Consider the following 23,229-nt stretch of genomic DNA (forward strand, 5'->3'; position numbering starts at 1 on the left):
GTGGGGCTTTAAGAGTACATGGTCTCATTTTACCTCCAGTTCACTGTCTACAGTATGCCTGCTGTTAAAGATGTGATCTTTCAGTTTCCTGTTCCCGTTGCCATGGCTGCTCTTTATTACTGTTTCACCACAAGGATGGACTTTCCCCTTCCGACCTGTAAGCCAGAATAAACTCTTCAGTGAGTTTTTTTAGTCGGGATGTTTTCTCACAGCAATGCATAGTTCTTTCCCTGGATAGTTTTTATGTCAAGCTGATACAAGGTGGAATTATTTGTGTGGCAGGAACCTCATTTGAAAGAATGTGCCCCAAAGACTAGAATGTAGGCAAGCCTGTGGAGCATTTTCTGATATGGGAAGACCCAACCAGCTCACTGAGGGTTGAATCCACTCCTGACTGGTGGTTCTGGGTTCTATAAGAAAGCAGGCCCGGCCAGCCAGTCAACAACACTATGTCATGGCCTCTGTATCAGCTTCTGCCCTGGATTCCTGCCCTCTTTGAGTTCCTGCCTTGACCTCCATTGATAATGAACAGTGATATGGTATAATAAGCCAAAGTATCCCTTTTCTCTCCAAGTTGCTTTTGGTCCTGGTGTTTCACCACAGTAATGGAAACCCTAAGGCTGTAACAAATTTGGAAGTTAATGCTGGAGAATGAGCTATTGGCTGAAGGTGCCTTTCGTGTAGGACCCCTGCCTAGCCAAACTTCCAGATTGTGAGACTTCTACGGAGTTTTTTATTCCTAGGAAGCAACTGCAAGTACAAGCTGCTGCTAATGTGACTCAAAGTGGCACAATCATCCCAAGACGGCAGCCAAACTTGACGGTGTCGTTCCCATGACATTTAGAAGCATGAAGGATGCAGGAGTGGAGGGCTCATGGATTCTTCTGTGTTTTCAGAGAGTCACTGAGTTTAGGGCTGCTTGTGGTTGGAGAGTCTCTTCATGAAGGTTCTGAAAGATCATTATATCTGTCTGTGAAAGTTTCTGGTTTGCAATGGAGACCACAAGACGTTAGCATTTTCCAGGCATCCTGAGGCATCTGCCAAGGAGAACTGCATACATAGAGTGGATCCCATGCTAGAGACAGACATATATTTTAGGCAGCAAAGCCCCAGGACAGAGCCATCAAAGCCCCCAATACTAAATGTTGAGCTACAGGATTTAGTTTTTGCCCTGCTGATATTTGGTCTTGCTTTGGTTCAATATTTCTCAACTATACCCCGAATCTTCGCTTTGGTATGGTATTGTCTCTTCTGTTTCATCACGTATTAGAAGTATGCAATTTGCTTTTTGCTTTAGCAATGAATTACAGCTAAGAATTATGTTGAATCTCAATAGACTTTGGACTTTGAAACTTTGTTGAGACTGTGAAAGACTAGAGGGACTTTTGAAGTCAAGCTGAATGCATTTTGATTGTGATGTAGTGTGGACACTATGGGGGCCGTGGTGTGGAATGTAGTGACTTGAATGTCTCCCGTAGGCTTGGGTATTTGAACACTTATTTCCTAGTAGGTGTTGCTTCAGAAAGTTTAGGACGGTTGGCTTTGCTGTAAGAAGTATGTAGTTGAGGAAGACTCAGACAGTACATAGCCTCTCCCTATATCCAGTTCATGTTTTGATTCTTGCTGTTGATGCTTGCTGTTAAAGATGGAACCATCACTGCTTTCTATTCCTGGAGCTTTCTGCCATGTTTTCTTAGATGATGAATTCCACCCCCCTCTGAAACCACAGGGAAAAGTTAAACTCTGTTTTCTGTCTGCAAGTCATAGTGATTCGTGGTATCTTATCACAGTAGCAGAAAAATAACCAAGAAGGATAGTTTTTTTATATTATGAGATAAACATGAGATCTTAGGAAGGTTAGAGTTTAAGAAGTGATGTGACTGTATGTTAAGTTAGCAATGGATGCTGTGTTATGAGCTTTGACTGTCAACTTGACACAACCCAGAAAATCACCTGGGAAGAAAGACTTAAAGAATTATTATTTAGATCATGTTGACCCATTAGCATACCTACCAGGAATGTTCTTGATTATTGGTTGATATTAGAAGATACAGCCCACTGTGGGCAGTACTATTCCATAGGCCTGAACTAGAAAGAGTAAGGAAAAGTAGCAATGTAGCATAAGCATGCAGGCTGAGTGGACCTGGCTGTTTCTCTCTCCTCTTGACTATGACTGTGGTAGACCTTCACCTCCTGCCATTGTACTTCCCCCATAATGATGGATTGTAACCTGCAATACTAAGCTGAATATACCATATGCTGCTTTTTACCAGGTTATTTTATCATAGCAACAGAAAGTGTAACACTTTCCACCACTGTTAACAAAAGCTAATTGGCACCATGTAAGCTTTGGGGAAATGGTGTGACCAGTAGAACTTTAAGGTACAGACTATAATGTCACTCAATACAGATGATGACTAGCAGAGTGACCATGAAGGAAACTGGAGCCAGGGATCAAAAGGGACCTTGCAGACTGCCCAGTCGATTCCTCAGTTGCATTATTTGTCTGTGATTGCTCCATACTAGAAGAACTTCTGTGAGGATAGTTAAGACTCTTCAAAAAGCAGCAGTGAGTCTCTCCTGGGCCCTAGTTGTTATATACCTATGAGCTAGGTAAGATATCAAGTGTATCCTGAGGTGAAGGGGAACAAAGGCCTGATGCATAGACTCTAACTCTGTTGAGATGTATCTCATCTGGTTCCTTGGCCTTTTAGGGGTTGCTTTCATATATCTTCCATGGGGAAAGCAATGGAACCTATCAGAAACCTATCTGTAAAAATCAAACTAATGAGGAGACGGTAGACACCCAAGGCACTGTGACCACATAGTATGTGGAGCACAACCTTTACTGATTGGGACTTGACACTTGTTCACCCACAGCCATTGTTTCCTATTTAATCCCAACCATCAGGCAGCCTGGGAGAGTTTTCTCATCCACTGCTGTAAATTTCCTGCTTTTGTTTCTAATCCCTGAGTTCCCAGCAAGAGAATGCTAAGAATGGAAAGAATGGAAAGCGCTGCCTCCTAAAGAAATATACTCTTATGCAAAGGGTTTTCTGACACTGATGAATTCCCATTGACATTTTAAAAGCATTTAGGAATAGAGTAATTTTTGATGCTGATTCTAAGCTAGCTTTATTTATGCATGTCAAAAATAACTTGAATTATTGCATCTGTTTAGCTCATCTGGATCCCCCTTGACAGATGGTTTGCTGCAATATTTAGGAGCTTTCATTTTATAAGCTGGGGTACTGCTTATAAAAATAATCATCTCTATCTAAGCATGCGTTAAAATACACTTTTTCTTGGAATTGTATGTCAGCAGCAAAGAGGACAATGGTTAGTGAGGAAGTCACATTGGTACCTTTGGCCCAAAGTAAATGCTAAAGGCATTATAGGGTTCTGCCCCCTGCCCTGTTTCCCTTTACCTATAATGTGTGCATAGATGGATTAAAATGTGTGATGGACAAAGTCTCTGGAGGCAAGATGGGACGGCCTCTCAACTAAGTCTCCAGTCTCCTCTGAGTCCTATTAATGCCAGTCTCAGTGGAAGCTCCGCCATCTGTCATCCCAGCCACACAAAAGAAATGTCCCATTGGTGGCCATCATCTGATTAAATTAGGAGGGGGTCGTGGGGAAGGCTGCGTAACAGTGAGGAGAGAATTCACACTGTTGGCACAATGATGCCCACGGGAGCCCTTTCGGCAAAAATGAAAATGTGGAAGTAAACAAACCTCCATAGCATCTCTGTACTATTTCCGTTTCCCAGGCAGCACGAGGGCACAGGTTGTTACAATGGCGAGGATGTGACAAATAACGGGCAAAAGCCCTTTGTTCTGTTTCCAGAGTCGTGTGATTTTAGCAAATGAAACTCTAGAAATTTTTTCTGAAAGGAGTTCTCCTGGGTGGGTTAGATAATGGGGTGTCATAGGAGGGGCAAGGCAATGACCCATGCAGAAGGATGGTCAGTTTGACAAACTAGTGAAGGTCTCATTATAGGGAAATATCATGCACTCTGAAGAGAGTACACTTATCCGAGGTGCACAAAGACCTCTTTCTATACTCTCAGATGAGAATTTTCCCATACTCTCTGGAAGCAATTTCTATTTCGGTGTACTTATACAGGGCTAAGAGTTAGCTATGCTTCCTTCTACACAAAGCACCAATTCTTTCCATTTGTCTAAAATTATCATTATCTATGTTTGTTTTCCCTGGAGCCTGTAAAGACCTGAGCTAGCTTCCCTACCTAGTTGGGGGTGTCTTGTCTATCTTTATTTATGTATGTGACCATTTTATAATATGACTCCCAGATCCTTCAGCCAATTGCCAGAGAAACCACTTAAATATATAATTAATTATAATTTTTAAGGCACGGATATTTTGCTTCTCTGAACTTTCCCCATTATATAACTGTAATTTAGCCTAGAATTGATTGCATCACTAAAGCAAGCATTTGGCTTAAACCACTCAGAAGTCATTCTTTATATTTGGAAGGGCACACATCAAGTCACAGGCTCTAAGTTGATTCGGAAATTTAAAATTATCATAAAAAAATCCACGCTAGGATATAGGGGACAGAGAGATGTAAATGACTCTGTCCCTAATCGCAGCAAAGTCAAAGATGAGTGGACATCAAACTCATCATAAATGTGCTGTCTCCTCTTTTATTTTTGTTACTGCAGAGTGGTCTGCCGAGTACAACTTGCGCTTGTCTTGTTGGGTTGCTTCCTAAAAGATGCGCATAGGTCTTAACTACACACTTTACCAGCTCAAAACGACTATCCATTCATAAATTAGGAAATAGGTACTCATAGTTTACCAAACGATGACCTTTTGACTCCATGTACTTGCATGCTTTCTACTACCTGAGGAGGGACATGGGGCTATGCTAACTTAATAAGCCCAGTTTTATTGTTCTGTCTGGAAGAGGAGAACTTTGATGCTAAACAAGACTACTGATATAGCAGGCTGAAATGATTATTATTATTATTATTATTATTATTATTATTATTATATTGTATCTGGCACTCATATTCTTCAATGCCATGGCTTCCTACTGCCCCACAATGGATATTAAAATGCATTCATAATAGGCAGCATGAATATCCAGATATATATATAGTCAAGTAGTAATGCACACCCCGTACAGAGATTCCTACAGAATAGCTGCATTCCAATATCAACTGGCAGCTCTAATGGGCACATAATTAAAAATATTTTAGATGCATTTGGAAACATGAAATGTTCATTGTGTGTTACAAATATCAACATTGCTGTAGCTTTTTTTTTTTCCAAGCTGGAAAAAAAAAAGAAAGCACATTTCCTCCCAATTATTGTCAATTTGTGTCTTCAATGAGAGTGATATTTAATGGAGATTCCTTTAAAATTACAGATCCAAGGATTCCATAAACTTCACAAAGTAAAAAAGATAACATTTTCCATTACAGTATCATTTTTAACAATCAGCAAGAGTCATTAAATTGACAAAATGCAAGAGAGGGGTAACCTCACCAGCATCATGTGGTGATTTCTCATTAAAGCAGACAGGGAGTTATGTCAACAAAGAGATTAAGAGAAATAATGCATGGCTTCTGTCCTACCTCCTCGCTGATTTGCATTACTCTAAGTAGTTGGAACAACAGGGGAATGCAAACACACTCACATGATTAATGTGGAAATTCCCAACCTCCAGCTGTGGCTGATCACTCTTTCACAAAGGCACACTTCAGGAAGAGGATGGAGAAGCATTTTCTGTTGGGTCTTTGTCTTGTCTTACAGACCTTCATGCAGACCATTTCAGAGATGAAGATTTACTCGATACAAAGTGTTTCTCAAACTGTACAAGTTTTTAAGTACAGTTTCTTCATCAGAAAACCATGTTTTGCCTGTTTTTTTTGTTTGTTTGTTTTTCTGCTAACTGGGAATTTTCTGGCTCATCCTACAACATCGAAACTTTGCAGATGTTCCTTTCACAATGATTTACCAGAGAGAAACTTTGAGGGTTGGGAAGAAACCTTAAGGACTGTGCAGCTCAACTCTCCTGCTTCACATAAGAACACAAACACATGGGAGATTGAGTTTGCACTGCCTGATTTTGGGTTACAGGAGACCACACCTCATAGGGCCAAGGCATTTCTTAAGGGGAACAAAAGAATCCCCCAAGTTAACAAAATACTGCCACAGGTCGAAGAGTGGATGGTTAGTGACAGATGATCTTCCTGTGTTTAAATATTCAAATAGAACTAGAGGTTATGTCAGGTGGTTGAAAACAAGAAGAATGTGAAGGGCCCTATTTTCTACTCTTTCAGCATCTCAAGATTCAGCTGAGCAGGCATGGCAGGAGTGGAACAATATTGTTACATCCACAGGAAGTTAAAGTCTCTGTGATGTTTGAGGAAGCCTGCCACACTCCAGTGTCAGTCTAGCCTGTTCATCTCCCATTCCCATGTGAGCTCTCAACGTTGGAGGAGATGCAAAGGCAACATACGTGTTGTCGGCCTCCAATCTTACTTACATGTAGTAACTTTTCTCAGAGCTATTGATTACCACAGCAAGTGGACAAACTACCCACTGATGATTCACAAAGTATATTTACATGGAGCTACACAGTGGGGTCTCTCTGTATATCTGTTCCTGTGTTATCTATAGATACCAGTGATCCACACCTCATGATAGTTTATAAAAACTAAAAACTAAGATAAAATAAAGTGACTTTTAGCATAGAAATGCCTTTGTTACCACCCTGGCATGTCTTTCTGTCCCTTTGGGTTGAAAAAGTCAGGAAAAGAAATTGGTGAAACAATGCAGTGCTACGTTTTTGGCAAATGTTATATATTGCAGACAACTCTCAAATATAACCTCTATTTTACCCTCAAATATCCTCTGAGAGAGTTACACTCTCAGATTATTCTCCATTTTACAGACTACATAAACAATGCAACACAAGAATTCTGCCCACGGCGAATAAGTAGGAGGTTTTGTGGGGAGAAGATGGAATCAGAAAACTAGCTCACTTTTCTCACACTGGAAATAAAATAGTGGTGGTTGAGAAAGGCTAAGCCCGCTATCCCAGAGGGCATCCTCTACATCTGATGTCAGGGTGAGGCTGGCATCTACTCCATCCCTATTGTGTTCCCCTCACAGATGGTAGAAGATGATGAGACCCAAGTTAGGCAACATATTTTCATCTTCTCGTTCATATTCCTTGCCACATGAGAAATAGCACTAAAGACCCACTGGTATAAGAGTCAGGTGTAAGACTGACCCAGCGCAATTGAACTGGTGGAAAAATAACTCAGAGAAGTGTTTGGTCCATATCCATTCGGTCCCATATTTACTCTGGATTAATTGGTTTTTTTCTTTGCTTATTAACATACACAAGGCATGTGTCTATCTGTTGGGAAAGCATCCTCCACTGACCCCATGAGCAACCCCTTTTCTTCTTCCCAGTTAAGGGTTGGTGATAACTCTGACTTTTCATAAGCTACTCATCCCAGAAACAAGGGACTCTTTCTCTTGGGTTTCCCTTCTCATGAGTTTAATTTAAATAGAAGCAAGAAGTATAAACATTTCAGTAAGGTCCACGGAGGTAAATCTGAGAGGCCTTTTGGCTCTGCCACTCACTCTAGCCTTGTAACACACGTCGTTTATAACAAACGAGTAAGTACAACGTCCACATCAGAGCCCTAGAGAACCTCTGTAATGTACCTGCTGTCCTGGAGGCGAGTGCTCTTCATACCGGGTGAGACTCTCTCAGTGCTCTGCCACTCCACCCATCTTTCATCCCTCTCCTGTCATTCTTTGCCTATCGCATGTCCCACACTTTTCCTTTTGCTTCTCTCGGCTCTTTTCTCTAGCATCCCATCCTTTCCAGCATGCTATTCTATGTGCAGTCACACACAGACCTATTAACTAAAAGAAAACAAACACTTCAGACTTCTCAGCCCAGTATCTTCCTCAAGGGACCATGTGAGTTGCTGCTTCCTCCAAAGTCCTTCCTACAGAAAATTCTCCTTGGTTTGTATTCCATGTCTGCAAGGTCTCTTACATTTATAGTTTGTATCCCTCATTAACATCTCTCAAATGCAGTCTGTTATTATTGTCTGTTATATCTCTGTCCTGTTTTGACAACAAGATGATGAATTCCCCTTGAAAGGTAGAAGCTTGTATCTCCACCATCTGGTGGTGTACTCTACACAGTGTCTAATATGAGCTCGACAAATGTTTAATGATTCTGTGCACCTTTGACTTTTGTTTTTGCACACTAAATCAGATAGTACCTTGGAATGTTGGGAACCTTGTTTTTATATATAGTAACCAAGTTCAAGTCAGCCCTTAGAGCTTCAAAATTAAAATATGTTCATAATCAAACATAAAAAGTCAAGCTACAAAAGAGACAAGGTACAAAGATGCAAGCACTGTTAATTCCTTTAGCTAAACTCAGCAAATGGCAATTTCCTCTTTAGACAAAGAAATTGTCATTAACCAGGCAAAATTTTGATGGTATCACTAACAATTGGCGTTTAAAATGATGACCGAATCATTATCAACAAGGCATGGTGCTTAGTATCTATATACTCATGAAATATTAACGTCAAGAAATTCCGATTTGTTTATTTGTTTTTCTTCATAGAAGGAAATGGGCTTTAAAGGATTTAAGGCAAGTATGAGATCAAGTAGCAGGTAGATTTGGGGGCAGGATGGCTCCCGTCAGCTTTACATGATCACAGGACCTAATACTGTGCACACGTACTCCCAACTATCTCACAGTCACATCACTCTCCCCGAAGCTGCACAATGTACAAAATACACGATCATGGGAAGGAGGAACTTCATCATGCCCAATACGGTTACCTTCTAATTACTAATCAATGTGGGCATGGTACTTAAAATTACGACTAAAGCTTCTCTAGTCTGTTCTGGTATTTTATATTTGCTACAACAAACTCAAAGGAAATGTTAACATTATTTTAGAATACCTGATGTTATAGAGCTGGTAAGAAATGCTAACAATTATAATAGAACCTAGGATCCCTGAGAAATTTTCTACATTCTTTCCCCATGCAGACATATTTCAGTAACACATCATCGACAAGATCATACTTATTTTTATATATGTATCTATGATTTAATTAAGTATGTTTATTTGTGTGCACCTGCTGGTGAATGGTAATGCCTATGGAGGTCAGAGACATCGCATTGCACTTGGAACTGGGTTATATAGAGGCGTGAGTATTAGGTACCAAGCTTGGGTCTTAATGACTGAGCTGCCTCTCTGGTTCATATGTAACATTTTAAATACTAAGAGGAAATCATAGTGGTGACATTCTCCCTAGGTGACATCTTCCAGTAGTATATTAGCTTTAGCTGTGTGTTTAATAAGTACACTGTGTTCAGTGGGCACTTGGTGTGAATTTTTTAACTCTTGAGATGAATGCTCAGGGGTTATAGATCTGAATCACACTGGCTAATAGTTTAATCAACGGGTCTCCAACAAACAGCGATGGGAATTCAATGGACGTGCTACTGTGTTTCCCATTGCAAGATGATTTATTTCATCCCCAGACCTAATTATAACAGAAAGGAATAGTCAATCATATATTGGCCTTCCTTAAAATTTCCATTAGAACTGTTTTTCACCACTAATTAAACTGTTCTTGAAAAGAACCCAAGACCAACTTTGAATCTAAGCCGTGGTGCATACAAAACAAAGAGATCAGATCATATTAACAGTAAATTTCAAGTTACCTGGAGACCCAATGTTTGCAGTTTGATTCATTTTACTTTGTCAATTCGCTTTTTGTAGCATTGCCCTTTCCATAAAAAAAAAAAAAAATTATCAACAGCTCTAATTCTTCAACAATTGATACCGTTGTACTTATCTTTATTTTAATGGGGAAAACTGGATTGCAGTTTTATCAGCATTTGATTAATTCAGTATTTCCTTTTAAATGCAGGTAAATGGTTTAACTACGGAATTATCTTTCTTGTCTTGATTTTGGACCTGAATATGTGGAAGAACCAGATATTTTACAAACCTCATGAATACGGACAGTATATTGGCCCAGGGCAGAAGATCTACACAGTGAAAGACTCTGAAAGTTTAAAGGATTTAAATAGAACCAAGCTGTCCTGGGAATGGCGGTCCAATCACACTAATCCTCAGACTAATAAAACCTACGTTGAAGGTGACATGTTCTTACACAGCAGGTTCATAGGGGCTAGCCTAGATGTCAAGTGTCTGGCTTTTGTTCCAAGTTTGATAGCTTTTGTGTGGTTTGGATTCTTCATTTGGTTCTTTGGACGGTTTCTGAAAAATGAGCAAGGGATGGAGAATCAAGATAAAACGTACACTCGCATGAAAAGGAAATCCCCCTCAGAACACAGCAAAGACATGGGAATCACGCGAGAAAACACCCAGGTCTCCGTGGAAGATCCTCTGAACGACCCTGGCTTGGTTTGTATCAGGTCCGACTTTAACGAGATAGTCTACAAGTCCTCCCATCTGACGTCGGAGAACTTGAGCTTGCATCTGAAGGAATCCAACAGTGAGGTGGAGGCTGATCAAGACCCGGCAGCCTCCCAAAGGATGCGGACGAACTAGAATCTCCTAGGCGGAGACAGCACAAAGAGCAACCTTGAGTGTAACTTTAAAACCGTAGTCTTTCATTTTGTAAATGTCAGGTTTAGGTAAAGAAATACAAACTATGCCACAACGGTGCTCAACATGCTTTTTCTAGACTCATTGTTTTCTATTTGTATTATGATACACGTGCCTATTGTATGTTTGTTTAATGGTCCTCTAGAGATTGCTTTTTCCCAACCGCACAAGCTATTTACTGACTTTACAGCAAGGTAGATTAGCCGATTACCCATGTATCTGATGTCCAACCATAGCGGTGCCTTGAGACATTAAACTGTTTTTTAACTGTACCAGACATGAAGTGTAGAATGGTTCTCTGGTCTATTTCACGTGGGATTTTTTTTTTTTATATATATATATACAATTATTTTGACTTACACTTGATGTCTGAGCAGAAAACAAGACAGAGCTGATTCGTGGTTTTAGAAAGTTCTCTTGGTTCACTGTTTAGCAGCGAAGTGACTTTGACGTGGGACTGCAGAGAGGCATAGAGATTGCCTTTTAAAATTTTATTGGCTGGCAACCGAATATAAATATAAATGTAAAATCCAGTCAGAGGAGGGCTGCAATGCACCATGGGTCACTGCTCACGAAATGTGACTTTCTCTCCAACCACTAATTGCAACTAGATGATAATACCTAATTATGTTTTCCTAATTAAAGATAAATTGCTGCCTGATTAATAGTCTTGCCCTTTTCCTTTGGGAACAAAGGTTAAGAGGAACAGTTGGGTGAGCTCTCAAATGTATTGGCAAATGTCCTGGACCACTAAGGAATTGAAGTTGTAATCACATGAAGCCGGCACAGCCTACTGTCTACAACATTGCACTTTTTGCTATAAATATGGTTCTGGACAGTGAAAATAGAAAAACTTACGGCCATGTTGACCAAGGGAATTCTGAAATCATTCACCGAAACCTCATGTGTAGAAAATGCAGTACAAGGGTCTCTTTAATGTCTTCTGTGTATGTGCATTTATTATTTTTTTTTTGGTTTGGGTTTCATTTTTTAAAGATGTAAACATCGCACCTTAATAAATAAGAATTATATGCCAGTAATTGTGTGATGTAGGTTTTGTTTTGCCTGTTTGTCTGTTTCCCCACCCCAAAGGATTCAATCATGTCCTAGCTTAACAAAAACCTATTCAAATGGATTTTTAAGAGCTTAATTCTAGGCAAGGTAACAAATTGTATACCTCTAAATTGCTTCTAATTTTATGTCATGAGCAGCAGTTACATGTTTCTTGAGGAGCTGAAGGGAGATCATTTTTAAGGTAAATGATTTATTTTCCTGTCATATTCTGATGCTGCTGCATTTCTTTCTTTCTTTTTTTTTAAAAAGCTCTCTTGTTTTGATCTGCTTTTGAGCATGCAACTTGCCAAATTTAGAGTGCAGAATGGAACTATACATCTATCTGTCACTTGAGAGCCAGTCTTAATAAACATCTTGCTATAATTGTTTACCAAGCAGTTGGAACCATACCCCTGCTGTTTCTTATGCCTTTAATAGCCATGCATGGTGCACTTAACATCATAAATACCTCTGGCATTGAAAATACAGAGGACAAGCTAACTATAGGAACCACTGACAGCCCTGGCCAAAGAAATGCTATTCTGACATGAGCAATTCCTAACCACATATGCACAGCCTACAGAATTGAATTCTTAGCTGTGGGACAAGCGAATCATGCTACCTGGGGCCATATTTTTATTAATTCTGAAAATCATTTTCTCATAAGAAAATTGATTTTAAAGGTAGATGTTTATTATTCATATGGATACTTTCTGAAACTGTCATTAGAGACTTTTGATGTGGATATTAAAGGAAACCTGTTTAATGGCATGATCAAATTAGCAGAAATAAGATAGACAAAAAAAATTAATAAGCTTTAAAAGCATGATGCTTCTGAGCTTTTATGAAGTGTCTAGAAAGACCGTTGATTACAAAAATATATATTTCATGTTTAGATATATTCAGTACCAAATGGAGTAATCTGCAGGGATGGTTATCTTCATAATTGAGCGAGATCTGAAACTGCTGATGCCATAACCACCCAGCTGCGTATCCTGGGGCTTGCCTTTTATCTACACTGAGGCCCCTCCTTCCTTCCCTACACCTTTTAGATATTATGTCTACAAAGTAAGGACTATAAAGTGAAAGGAACTCAAAATTAAAATTCCATCTATTCCCAGCTAGTCCTGGATCCTGAGCTAGAAGGTGGCAGGCTATGGCTCCATGGAATGTTTGGAATACCAAATAGACTGCTCTTAATAGGAGTGTGAAAAAGAGATGTACATAAGCAAACACAAAAATTGGAAGAGTTAAACTAAATATTTAAAATCATCAACTGATAGTTCTGAAAGTGTACAAATGGTAATACCTCGATTGCAGTGGTACTTAAGGACTGCAAACAATTGTGTTCCTACTGTTCTGCAATTACACTCTTTTCCATGCAGGGCAGAATTTCGACTAATTTGACACAATCTAATATATTTATAGAGCATTCATTAGTAATTTAATTAGAAAATTAAATAAACACTATGAATTTAGATCTGATTACATACACTTAGAAACAACCCTCACCGCCACATGGCAATTTGTATTTACAAAGCCAGAGCTAGCCACTCATCTTCTCTACATGGTGGCTACTTATGGTGTTCCTTTGCCATTTAGTGCCTAAGATCACCACTGACTGACTAGAGCTGTTAAGAATGATTTCTTCTCTATTCTCCCTGTGGGCCAATCAATTCTCACAGTGTCCAATTTCATGTCTAATGTGCAGAAGCTCTCCAAGCACTTAGTAGGAAAGGCAGGAGTGGGATCAACCTGCTTCATGTCACCCAGGGGGCTCATAAGCCTTCCAGTGCACTCTCTGACTGCCCTCTTGGTCACAAAATGATCCAATATGAAATATGAAATAGACAATGGCAGTAAATAACTTTTAGTGGATAACTCCTTGATTCCGATTAGATTATTCAAGAACCCAGAACACCACCATTGTTTATTGTTTATCTGTCCTCCCTTAGAACTGGTCACTATTTTTAAGACAACTTTTGGCCTTGCAACTTCATATGAGATTTTGCGGTGATGTTCTTGCTCAGTCAATAGAGACTCACTGTTCTGTCTGGCCTGATTTCTTCTAGCTTTGTCTCAAAGAACCTGCCTGTGGTGTGTGAGCCAGCTGTACTTTCGAACAAGCAAGGGCATCTCAGTCTTGCAGGTGATACTGTCATTCCCCTGGCTGATGCTTACATTGGCCTGTAACACTGTACCATACAAAGGATTGGACAGATTGGGAATCGGTGCGTGTACTGACCACGCCCCTAAGTTTTGGGCTTGCTGCGATCAATGCAGCTTGTAATGACTTATCTTATGAACAACCAAAGAGCTTGTTGAGGATGATCAGGGGGAGGTGGAAATTCACACTAGAAAGAGAAGGAGAGGCAGATGGTGGAGACCCAATGCCAGTTTTACTGTGCACAACCTTTAAAACTATAAGGAGGGATGAAAGGCTTTTAAAGGAACTTCATCATTCACATCTTGTGAGTCTAGTCCTGTGGTAGGGTAGGGAAGACATTCAGAAAGATGTGTCCAGTCAAAAGGGTTACATAAGTAGTTGGCTGTTTTTGTTTTTTGTTTTTTCTTGAGTGGGCCTAGTGTTGAAGTCATTTTATGTCTGCCCACAGACATATCTGCCCCTGGTGCTATCTGGGAGGGGAGAAAACAAAGCTAGGAACCACATGTCAAAGGTAAGTAGTCCAAGTTGGTATACAGTACGAGATGAGAAAGACAAGGAGTAGAAACTCAACACTTCCAAAAGGCTAAGGGAAAAACAGACAGATGTCACTGGCCAGTGTGTCACTACCAGCGGCCACTGGGATCTAGATCCCTCAGGAGCACCAGTGGGACATGAAACAGAATTATGGTAACAATTTTGTAGGGCATCCCAGCCTTTGTAGATTTATTACTCCCACCCAAACCTTCCCTCAGTTGTCAGGCAAATGATGCCATCATTCTGAATATTTTCTATATGCAAATTAATTATCTTATTTAATTCTCAAATTAACCATCGCCATGGGAGGTAAACAGGGTTAATTACACTCTACAATGAACCTGAGGATCAGGGATGTTTGTTGAGATGCCCAAGATCACAAATTTAGTCAAATGCTCAGTCCGGATTTGAAACAGTTGTCTCTAATGCCCAAATGCTCTAATTTTCCTGTTAGAGTAGTTTCTACACACACACACACACACACACACACACACACTCAGAAACTATTTGTTTCCAACACGATCTTTGATGGATGACTTAGGGACAGTTACAGAAACACAAGATGCTTGATTTCTGGCTATTACATCTCAAGAACCTAGGTTAAGAATTTAACAGGAATTCCTGCAGCCTGCTGGGATGCAATTTACAAGCTCAATCACATGATTGAAACAGACAAGGCTGAATTAAATGGAAGCCACAGTGAGTTCATTGCCAGGTGTTTTAAGTGCAGTCATAAAACCACAACACAAATTGGTACCAGCACAATGTCTACCTCCGGAGTTGGTTGCCTTGAAGATTTCAATGTTCTAGAGGAGGGTAGACAGAATGTTCTGGATGACAGAGGAGAAATAAATCATTTTCAACATTTAAACACAGCAAACAAACAAAGAAACAACAACAACAACAAAACATTCAACTAATTACTAGTTCTAGGAAACATAATTTGAATGCAAGCTCTGGCTCTCAACAATATTTCCAAATGACCACTTGAAGTGATTATTTTAACATTGGATATGAAGATGCCCTGGGCACCTGGTGCTTTGTTCTCATGGAAGGATGGGGGCACCTCACAGGGTTTTGAAGATCAATAAGACTGATTGTGGCAGAGTCCTGTGAAGAGCAGCAAGTCTTGCAGGATGCAGGGGCTTGGGAGTGGGGTAAACACGCCCAGGCCCCTGCAGGGCCAGCCCTCAGCAGAACCACTGGGCTTGCCTACTACTCCTCCTCACCAGCAGCCCCAGGAGAGGAAGCCACAGGAGACCAGTAGGGAGTTCCCCTCTCACCACCTTGCTTTGACCACTACAAACTGAAATCTAAACCTTTTCCTTTTTTTTTTTTTTTTTTTTTTTACAGAAGTTTAGATCTCTTAGCTTAAAGCAGGTGGCTATGTTCTCTGAAATCAATGGCCGAAATCCTTCAGAGCTGCTGGGCCAGACGGACTCTCCAGTATTTCCTAAGACTCTGAATCATTCATTGTCTTCCTTCTGAGACTGCTTTCCAAGATTCTCTTCTCAGGACTTTCTCATCTTGTCACTAAGCCACTTCCTTTCACGAATCCTGAAGTGCATGGGCCATGTCTCTAACATTTAAAGAGATGATACAAACACCTGAGCCCGTCCCTTTAGTTCTTTCTGCTGTATTTTCATGCTGCCTAAGTAACCATTTCTGAGTCAGAATGTCACCCCAGTCTTGAATGTCTAGAAAGAACTCACCCTAAATCCCATGGAATCAGGGCAATATTTCCAGGAAGCTATGTGATGCTTTTTAGAATAACTAACATTGTAAGTCAGGATCATCATTTCCCATACAGCTCACAGATGCACTCGCTTTAACTCCTGCACCCATATTGTCCAAATGACCTGAGCTAAGAACAGTAGAAAATATCTATACCTGTAACGTTACTCTAGGATGATTTTATATAATTTGAGAGAGAGAATAATGGTCAAATCAGGGAAAGCACAACTCCACAACTATTAGTTTTTTTATAGCCATAAAATTACCTTGGAACAAATTAGATTCTTCAATTTATGAATAAACAGTGCATAAAATATGCCAGCAAACTGAGATGACCTAGCATTCCTTTCCCAAACAGTACTCAGGTGGAAAGATGTTATCTGGTACTTTCATTGACTGGTCTATTCATATCATTGTATTAGCCATTGATTGCTTCTGCCTTGTATGAAACTCATCATTTTTCCTAGGATAGATGCAGCTGGCCTTGATTGGCCTTCCCAACCCTCAACAAAATTACTTTTGTTGCTACTTCATAACTGTAATTTCCTACTATTTTGAATCATAATGTCAACATCTGTGTTTTCTGATGGTCCTAGCTGTCCCCTGGAAAAGTATCATTTGACCACCAATGGGGTCTTAACCCACAGGTTGAGAACCACTGTTTTAGAAGGAAGGAAAGGTTGTGTTCTCACTGGACACATTTTTTTTCAGCAGTTTTCAGTTATACAGATACACATACAAATGACACAGTGACTCCATAGGCCAGACTGGTCAATAAGGTCAAGATAACAAATAAGTTTGCAGGTTCTCCGGAAGCCAAAACTGAAAAGCACACAGCCATCAGAGGTGTTCAAACCCAAATGGACTGATTATCACTATATTCTGACAACTGGTAACTCAGGATTCTTTTACCAGCCTATTTACATGTTAGAAACATCAATTATTCCTCCCATCTGAAAGACATGGTTCTTGTAATCAATTGCTCTGAGTTAATGTTTAGAATTATTCATGAAAGACTTATATTTTAATGGCCTTTGATGAGTACCAGCAGCGGCATCCATTAATCTGATTAGTTTTATGTGGGCTGGAAGAGAAACCTGGCACACAGCCTTGAGTGAATCAATAGTATAAGGTCTGAGCATATGCACTCAAGCCAGCCTTACCATTGTATGGTCTGGCAGGGCATTGACTCCAGAGAAGAGCAAAGTGTGGTGAGGACATAGCTTGTGTCCTGTAGTTCTGTCTCTTCCATATGTGTCTTACTTGCCTCAAGCTGTGACTATTAGAAATTTTCCTATTCAACCCCACCCCTGGCTCCATACCCTACTGTCCTTTCAAATGATAGTAGGCACAGCTGAGATTTTTACCTTTCTCTTTAATATAAGGGTTTCGTTATGTCATAGTGCAAACCTCAAAACTTGAGTATAAACTTGAACATTAAGGACAACAGGAGCCAGGTCAAGGTGCAGATTTTCCTGCCATGTATATCAATTTGAGAGAGTCAAGTAGTATCTGCGTGAGAGACAGGACGTCTCTTTACCCAAGACACCCAGTAAAAGAGAAGGTGTGGTCACTGACGCACAAGAGTCATCAACATATTGTCATAGCTAGAGGGAGCTGCCGAGTTTTAAGCAGGAAGTGTCCCCCTGGGAGAGACCAAAGAAGACCCAAGGACAACCAAGATCTTGATGTTTGGGAACTGAGTGTGTTTTGTGACAGATCAGTTCCTTTTTGACTGTCTATCAGATGGTATTGGGGCTGCGGAAGGATCAGAAATTGAATAACAAGGTGACCCAGGCTTGACTTAAGTCCTTCTCACTAAGCATACCATATAGGGAAAAGGAGTACATGGTGCCTATCTCACATTCAAGCAAGAGGAGCCAGTTAGTGAGAAAAGACATCGCTGCTGACAGTGGGGCTCCTGAGTTATGACTGAATACTCCATGAATGCCAGAAACTATGCCAGAAAACTCTTAAGGTGGAAATGATTGCCTTTGCTTTTATAGCGGGCTATTTCTGAAAGGAATACAGAATGAATAGTGAATTAGTTAACTTTCTGCATCTATGAAATGCTGATATAAAGTTCATTGTTTTGGAGATTCCAACCCAACCTCTGGCTGACCAAACCCCTGTGGACTGGTGAAGGCATTGCTAAATGATAATGAGCAGCATAAAGTATTTGGTAGGGTCAGATGCTCTCTCGCATCTTGAGGCACAAAAGCAAAGGTGGAGAGGAGGTGAGGCTTAGGTTCCACAAGCCTCTTTAAAATCATGCCCTCAATGACCTGCAGTCCTTCCTCTAAGCCAGTACTTCCCAACTTGTGGGCTGGATGTACCATTCATGGGGTTTGTATATGAGATATCCTACACATCAGACTTTTACATTATGATTTATAGCAGTAGCAAACTTAGTTATGAAGTGGCAATGACTTAATCTTATGGTTGGTAGTTACCACAACACGAGGAACTGTATTAAAGGGTTGCAGCATTCGGAAGGTTGAGAACCACTTTTCTAGACCCTGTCTCTGAAGGGAGCCATCTCTTTCCAAGAGTGTCACAATGGACAAAAGGCTTTTTAACATGAGAAACACTGAAGATAGTCTATATCCAGACCATTGTGGGTTTCATTGTGGTTTGTAGACTTTCTTAAACATACAGTTCAGTGATGGTAGATGTGATTATTTATAGTTCTCGTGAAACTCCCTACTCTATGTCTGGTGCCTATCTCGAGGTGTTGAGCTGGGGTGTGGGTGTGGGTAGGTAGGGCTGGCATCATGTCCACACTGAACATGTTGATGATTTTGCACGTTTTAGGATAATGGGAAATCTCTAAGAAAATTAAGTAGGAAAAGATTTCATTCTATGTATCATATTTTAAAAATCGGATGGCATCAGAAGGTATATAGTCTGCACTGAACATGTTGACGATTTTGCATTTCTTTGGATGATGGGAAATCACTAAGAAATTTTAGGTAGGAAAAGAGTTCATTCTATGTATAATATTTTTAAAACAAGACTAACAGTGTATTGCCATTAAAATTCAATCAGTACAATAAAATAACACAATTTAGTCTTGACTTTAATATTTTAGGCTCCTCACACAGAACTGAACACAATTACCGCATGCATGGATGAGAATAGTAAACCACACATACTGACTCATTTTAGGAGGCATTCTGGTTTACTGTGCTTGCTACAGACATCTGGGCGATGGACAGGTGGTTGGACTGTGCAGTTAAAGAACCCCAAAAGAGGCTGGGACAACTCAGATCTTTATAAGGACTACCAATTGATTTCAAAGTTTTCAACTCATATAGCAAAATGCAATATTACTTGAAAATTTTTCCTAAGTTTGGAGTTGAAATAAAGCAGATCTCTGTAGGCTTCTGTACATAATGCACAAAGGTGGCAATTCTAACCCACACTGTTTATGTAATTGTTGTCTCTACAAGTAGTTCTTCTAAAATAACAACATCAACATCAAACCTCTTCATACGTGGTGGTAGAACTGGAGATCCACTGCCCAGATCCCTCATACAAAGCGTGCCCATCTGTAGGGGACATAGTGTCTTCAGGGTCTGCCTCTGCTGGAGAAAATCCAATTGTCCAGGAACACAACCTTCCTGGAGCAACACGTGCCTTGTAACTGAGCTATGACACAAGGTCAGAAAAGCCACTGGATGACTGAGCCCCATAGCAATGCCCAGAGAACAGCCATTTACCAAGGATGGAGACAAGAGACTAACAGTATCACTTAATAGTAGACAGTACACAGACAACCTAACGCTCATTCTGATCACGACTGTTGTGGGTGATGTACTAATTTTGCCACAATGATAGTTCTCTGAAGGTGTATGCCCATGATGCAGAAGGATGCAGAAAGCCTGGCCTAGGGTAGTGGGAAGTTACAACTGCAAAAAAACAATCAGTGCTTCTTGATGCTGCTTAAACACCACACAGACCAGGAAGTCTCATTGTAACTCTACTCTTGGCAAAGACAGCATGGCTCCAAGAGGGCTTGAACACTGGAAAAATAAATGAGATAGATATGTAGAAAGCAAAATCAGTAAGGAGCTACTAGTTCTAGCTAACCTAGAGGTCTGAGTCAGAGGACTCAGTGTCAAGGCTGCCATTCTCAGAGATCAGAAGCCTCCTCTTTGCAGTTTCTAAACCTCCAGCCGTTCTGAAACACTGAGCCTGTTGACAAGAGAGAAAACTGAGCTGGCAGCAGGAACTATGGAAACCAGCAAGGTACATATCAAAGTAACAGTTGTGCTAGTATTATTTCCTAACAGACTGGTGGCCATTCGTTGAGGTAAGGAGAGTTCTTGGACTCTCTAAAGACTACTGACAAGTGATTCAGGTAGTGACTTCAGGTACCTTATGTTTTCTTGATAAGAGTGGATAATATTCAGGAGCTAAGTTATAAATGGAGTCCTGCTTGGAGTCTGATATAGTAAGTCCATTGGCCCCCAAGGGCTAGCCCTGTGCTCCTTTCTCTATTTCTGAGTGTATAGTTGGGATTGACAGATTTGACAAGTGTCTTAGAGTTTTATTTCTGTGAAGAGACACCATGACCAAGGCAACCCTTTTAAGGACAACATTTAATTGGGGCTGGCTCACAGGTTCTGAAGTTTAGTCCACTCTCATCAAGGCGGGAAGCATGGCAGTGTCCAGGCAGGTGTGGTCCTAGAGGAGCTGAGAGTTCTCCTCATCCCTAAGGCAAACAGAGGACTGGCTTTTGCAAAGCCCACCACCACAGAGGCACACTTCCTCGAACAAGGCCATACCTCCTAATAGTGCCACTCCCTGGACCAAGCATATTCAAACCACAATAGGTAAAATAATGGTTGCATTGTTTCTTCAACAGTTGGAGTAAGAACCAAGTGGAAACCTTGGAAACTGACCATGTACACCCAAGCAGGAGAATAAAGAAAAATGTATGTAGAATAAATGCCCTAGTGGCATGGGTACAGGTAAGTTGATCCTGAGAGCATGACTGTGGACACACTGACTGTAGCACGTGGGAGAACTGGCCTTGCCTCTCACAGGCTGGAGAGTGAGCCCCGCGCCTAACCTGAGCAGTCAGTAGAGCTGGCTCTAGAGGCATGGGTGAGCCAGCCCGAGGGCATGAGAGCAGGAGAGATATCCTCACCCCTTGCCTTTTGGGGCAGTGCTGGAGAGCTGGCTCTGATGGTATAGGCTCGGCAGAAAGGGTAGCCTGTCCAACTCAGTTACCACCCAGGCCCAGATCCAGAACTTATCGTTGGCCCACCCCAACATATAACTGCCTCTGTGAACATCCGGAGCACATGAAGGGGCTGGTTCTACAGAGCCAAAGTTACAGGATCTCCGTGGCGCAGGGCAACAACAGGGTATCTAAGAAGAGTCCTGGTGAAGATCCAGTATTGATAGAGTAGCAGCAGGCAGAGGTCTTGAACCAGACGAGTGACTCATTGCTGTGAACATCTTCAAGTAGTGCTTTTTGAGCAAAAGGTTATACTGTGTGACACCGACACACCAAAGCCTGCACAGTGAGGTGGGTTGTTTTTGTTTGTTTTCTTGTTTTGTTGTTTTATTTTGGGTTTTGCTTTTTGTTTTCTTTTGGTGGGAAGGTTGCAAGGGTGGGTATAGAGGGATGGGGAGATGAGTGGGCTGGGGTGCCCAATATGAAATTCACAAAGAATCAATAAAAGTTGTTTTTTTAAAAAACAAAAAACAAAACAATAAAAGCAACTACATGCCAGGGTTGTCACCCTTCTTGTACCTGCTCAACTCAGCACTCTACAGAAACTGACCAGCTACTCCAGATGGTAGGCTGTCACAATCTCCAGTGCTACAGCTGTAGCTGTCACCACTACAGTGAAAAGCACAGTCTCTTTGTACATAGGTTCTTTGTCTATCATGTGTGAAGCTCTTACGTTACCAAATGCCTTCTTTCCTCTCTCATGAAAAAGTACCAGAAACAATAAGCATTTGGATGGGGTTAAAAATTAACATTTACAGTGTTACACAAGGATAACCCTCCTCCTGCCCCTGTCATGGGAGAGTCTGAAGAAATCATCTGAGTCCTCTGGAGAGCCCCCCATCTCTAAGGGTGATCATTTGGCGATGGTGGTCACATGGAAGATAGTAGTAGGCAAAACTTATAGGGGAGGATGGGAAACTAAACACAAATAACACTTTAAAGGGTCCAAGGGTCAGGGACATGATGGAATTTCCTTCAAGTTAGAGTATCTTGTGCTTCCTTGTAAGTGTGCCTGAATGTACACACACACACATAGAGCAGAAGACATACACAGAGAAGGGAGAGGCAGAGGGAGGAAGGAAAGGAGGGAGGAAGGGAGGGAGGGAGGGAGGAAGGGGGGGAGAGGGGATGATTAATGAGCACCATTTCACACATAGAAATACTGTTCTAATCAATATCCCAGTCAGTGAAAAAGGTTGTCGTGTTTAAGTAGAAGTAAGGCTACAGCAGAAGCAGATTTAAAACAGGTCCAAATTTTAGGGAAAGAAACTTTGCCTTCAATGAGGCCATAAAATGAGCAGACCTAAAGATGCTGGGCCATCTTAGCAGTGCTGAACATTGCTTAGAATATCATGCCCTAGTGGGTATTTATAACATAGATGCTTAGGTTCTTGACACAGGAGCACAGTTTGTAATACAGGCTGTTTTGCACTTTAAGGCACTGTTGCTTTAAGAGTTGCCATCATTCACTTACAATTGGGCTGGGCACCTTGTACAATGTGATCACACTGTTCAATTTTCTCATCACAGCCCGAGTTCTATCAAATCCCATTACAGGTTGAACAGGCCCCACAACAGTTTATTGTAAGTGGAATGTGGGTCACCTGGTATGAAGTGGAAGTAGGACCACCGAGCACACGAGAGCTATGCAAGTCAAGAGGGCAGAGCCTCTCTGGCATATGCTTAGCCTGCTCAAGGCCTTAGCTACAGTCTACAGCACTTCAGGATGCAGGCAGAGAGAAAGAAAGAAAGAAAGAAAGAAAGAAAGAAAGAAAGAAAGAAAGAAAGAAAGAAAGAAAGAAAGAAAGAAAGAAAGAAAGAAAGAAAGAAAGA

General features: G+C 40.9%; 1 protein-coding gene and 1 long non-coding RNA gene across 2 annotated transcripts in view; one reads left to right on the plus strand and one right to left on the minus strand.

Annotated features, from left to right (window-relative positions):
- Positions 1-11,696, plus strand: part of Tmem117 (transmembrane protein 117) — a 437,088-nt gene extending 425,392 nt beyond the window's left edge. The window contains exon 8 of the mRNA XM_021216188.2: positions 9,957-11,696. Within this exon, the coding sequence (XP_021071847.1) occupies positions 9,957-10,603 (647 nt within the window). The 3' untranslated portion in view covers positions 10,604-11,696. The remainder of the gene's footprint in view (positions 1-9,956) is intronic.
- A 1,516-nt stretch (positions 11,697-13,212) lies between these two features.
- Positions 13,213-23,229, minus strand: part of LOC110334473 — a 50,420-nt gene continuing 40,403 nt past the window's right edge. Inside the window, exon 3 of the long non-coding RNA XR_002381117.1 lies at positions 13,213-13,900. This is a non-coding gene — a long non-coding RNA (uncharacterized LOC110334473). The remainder of the gene's footprint in view (positions 13,901-23,229) is intronic.

The sequence above is a fragment of the Mus pahari genome, chromosome 17 (genome assembly GCF_900095145.1).
Source record: "Mus pahari chromosome 17, PAHARI_EIJ_v1.1, whole genome shotgun sequence".
In the NCBI taxonomy this organism is placed as follows: domain Eukaryota; kingdom Metazoa; phylum Chordata; class Mammalia; order Rodentia; family Muridae; genus Mus; species Mus pahari.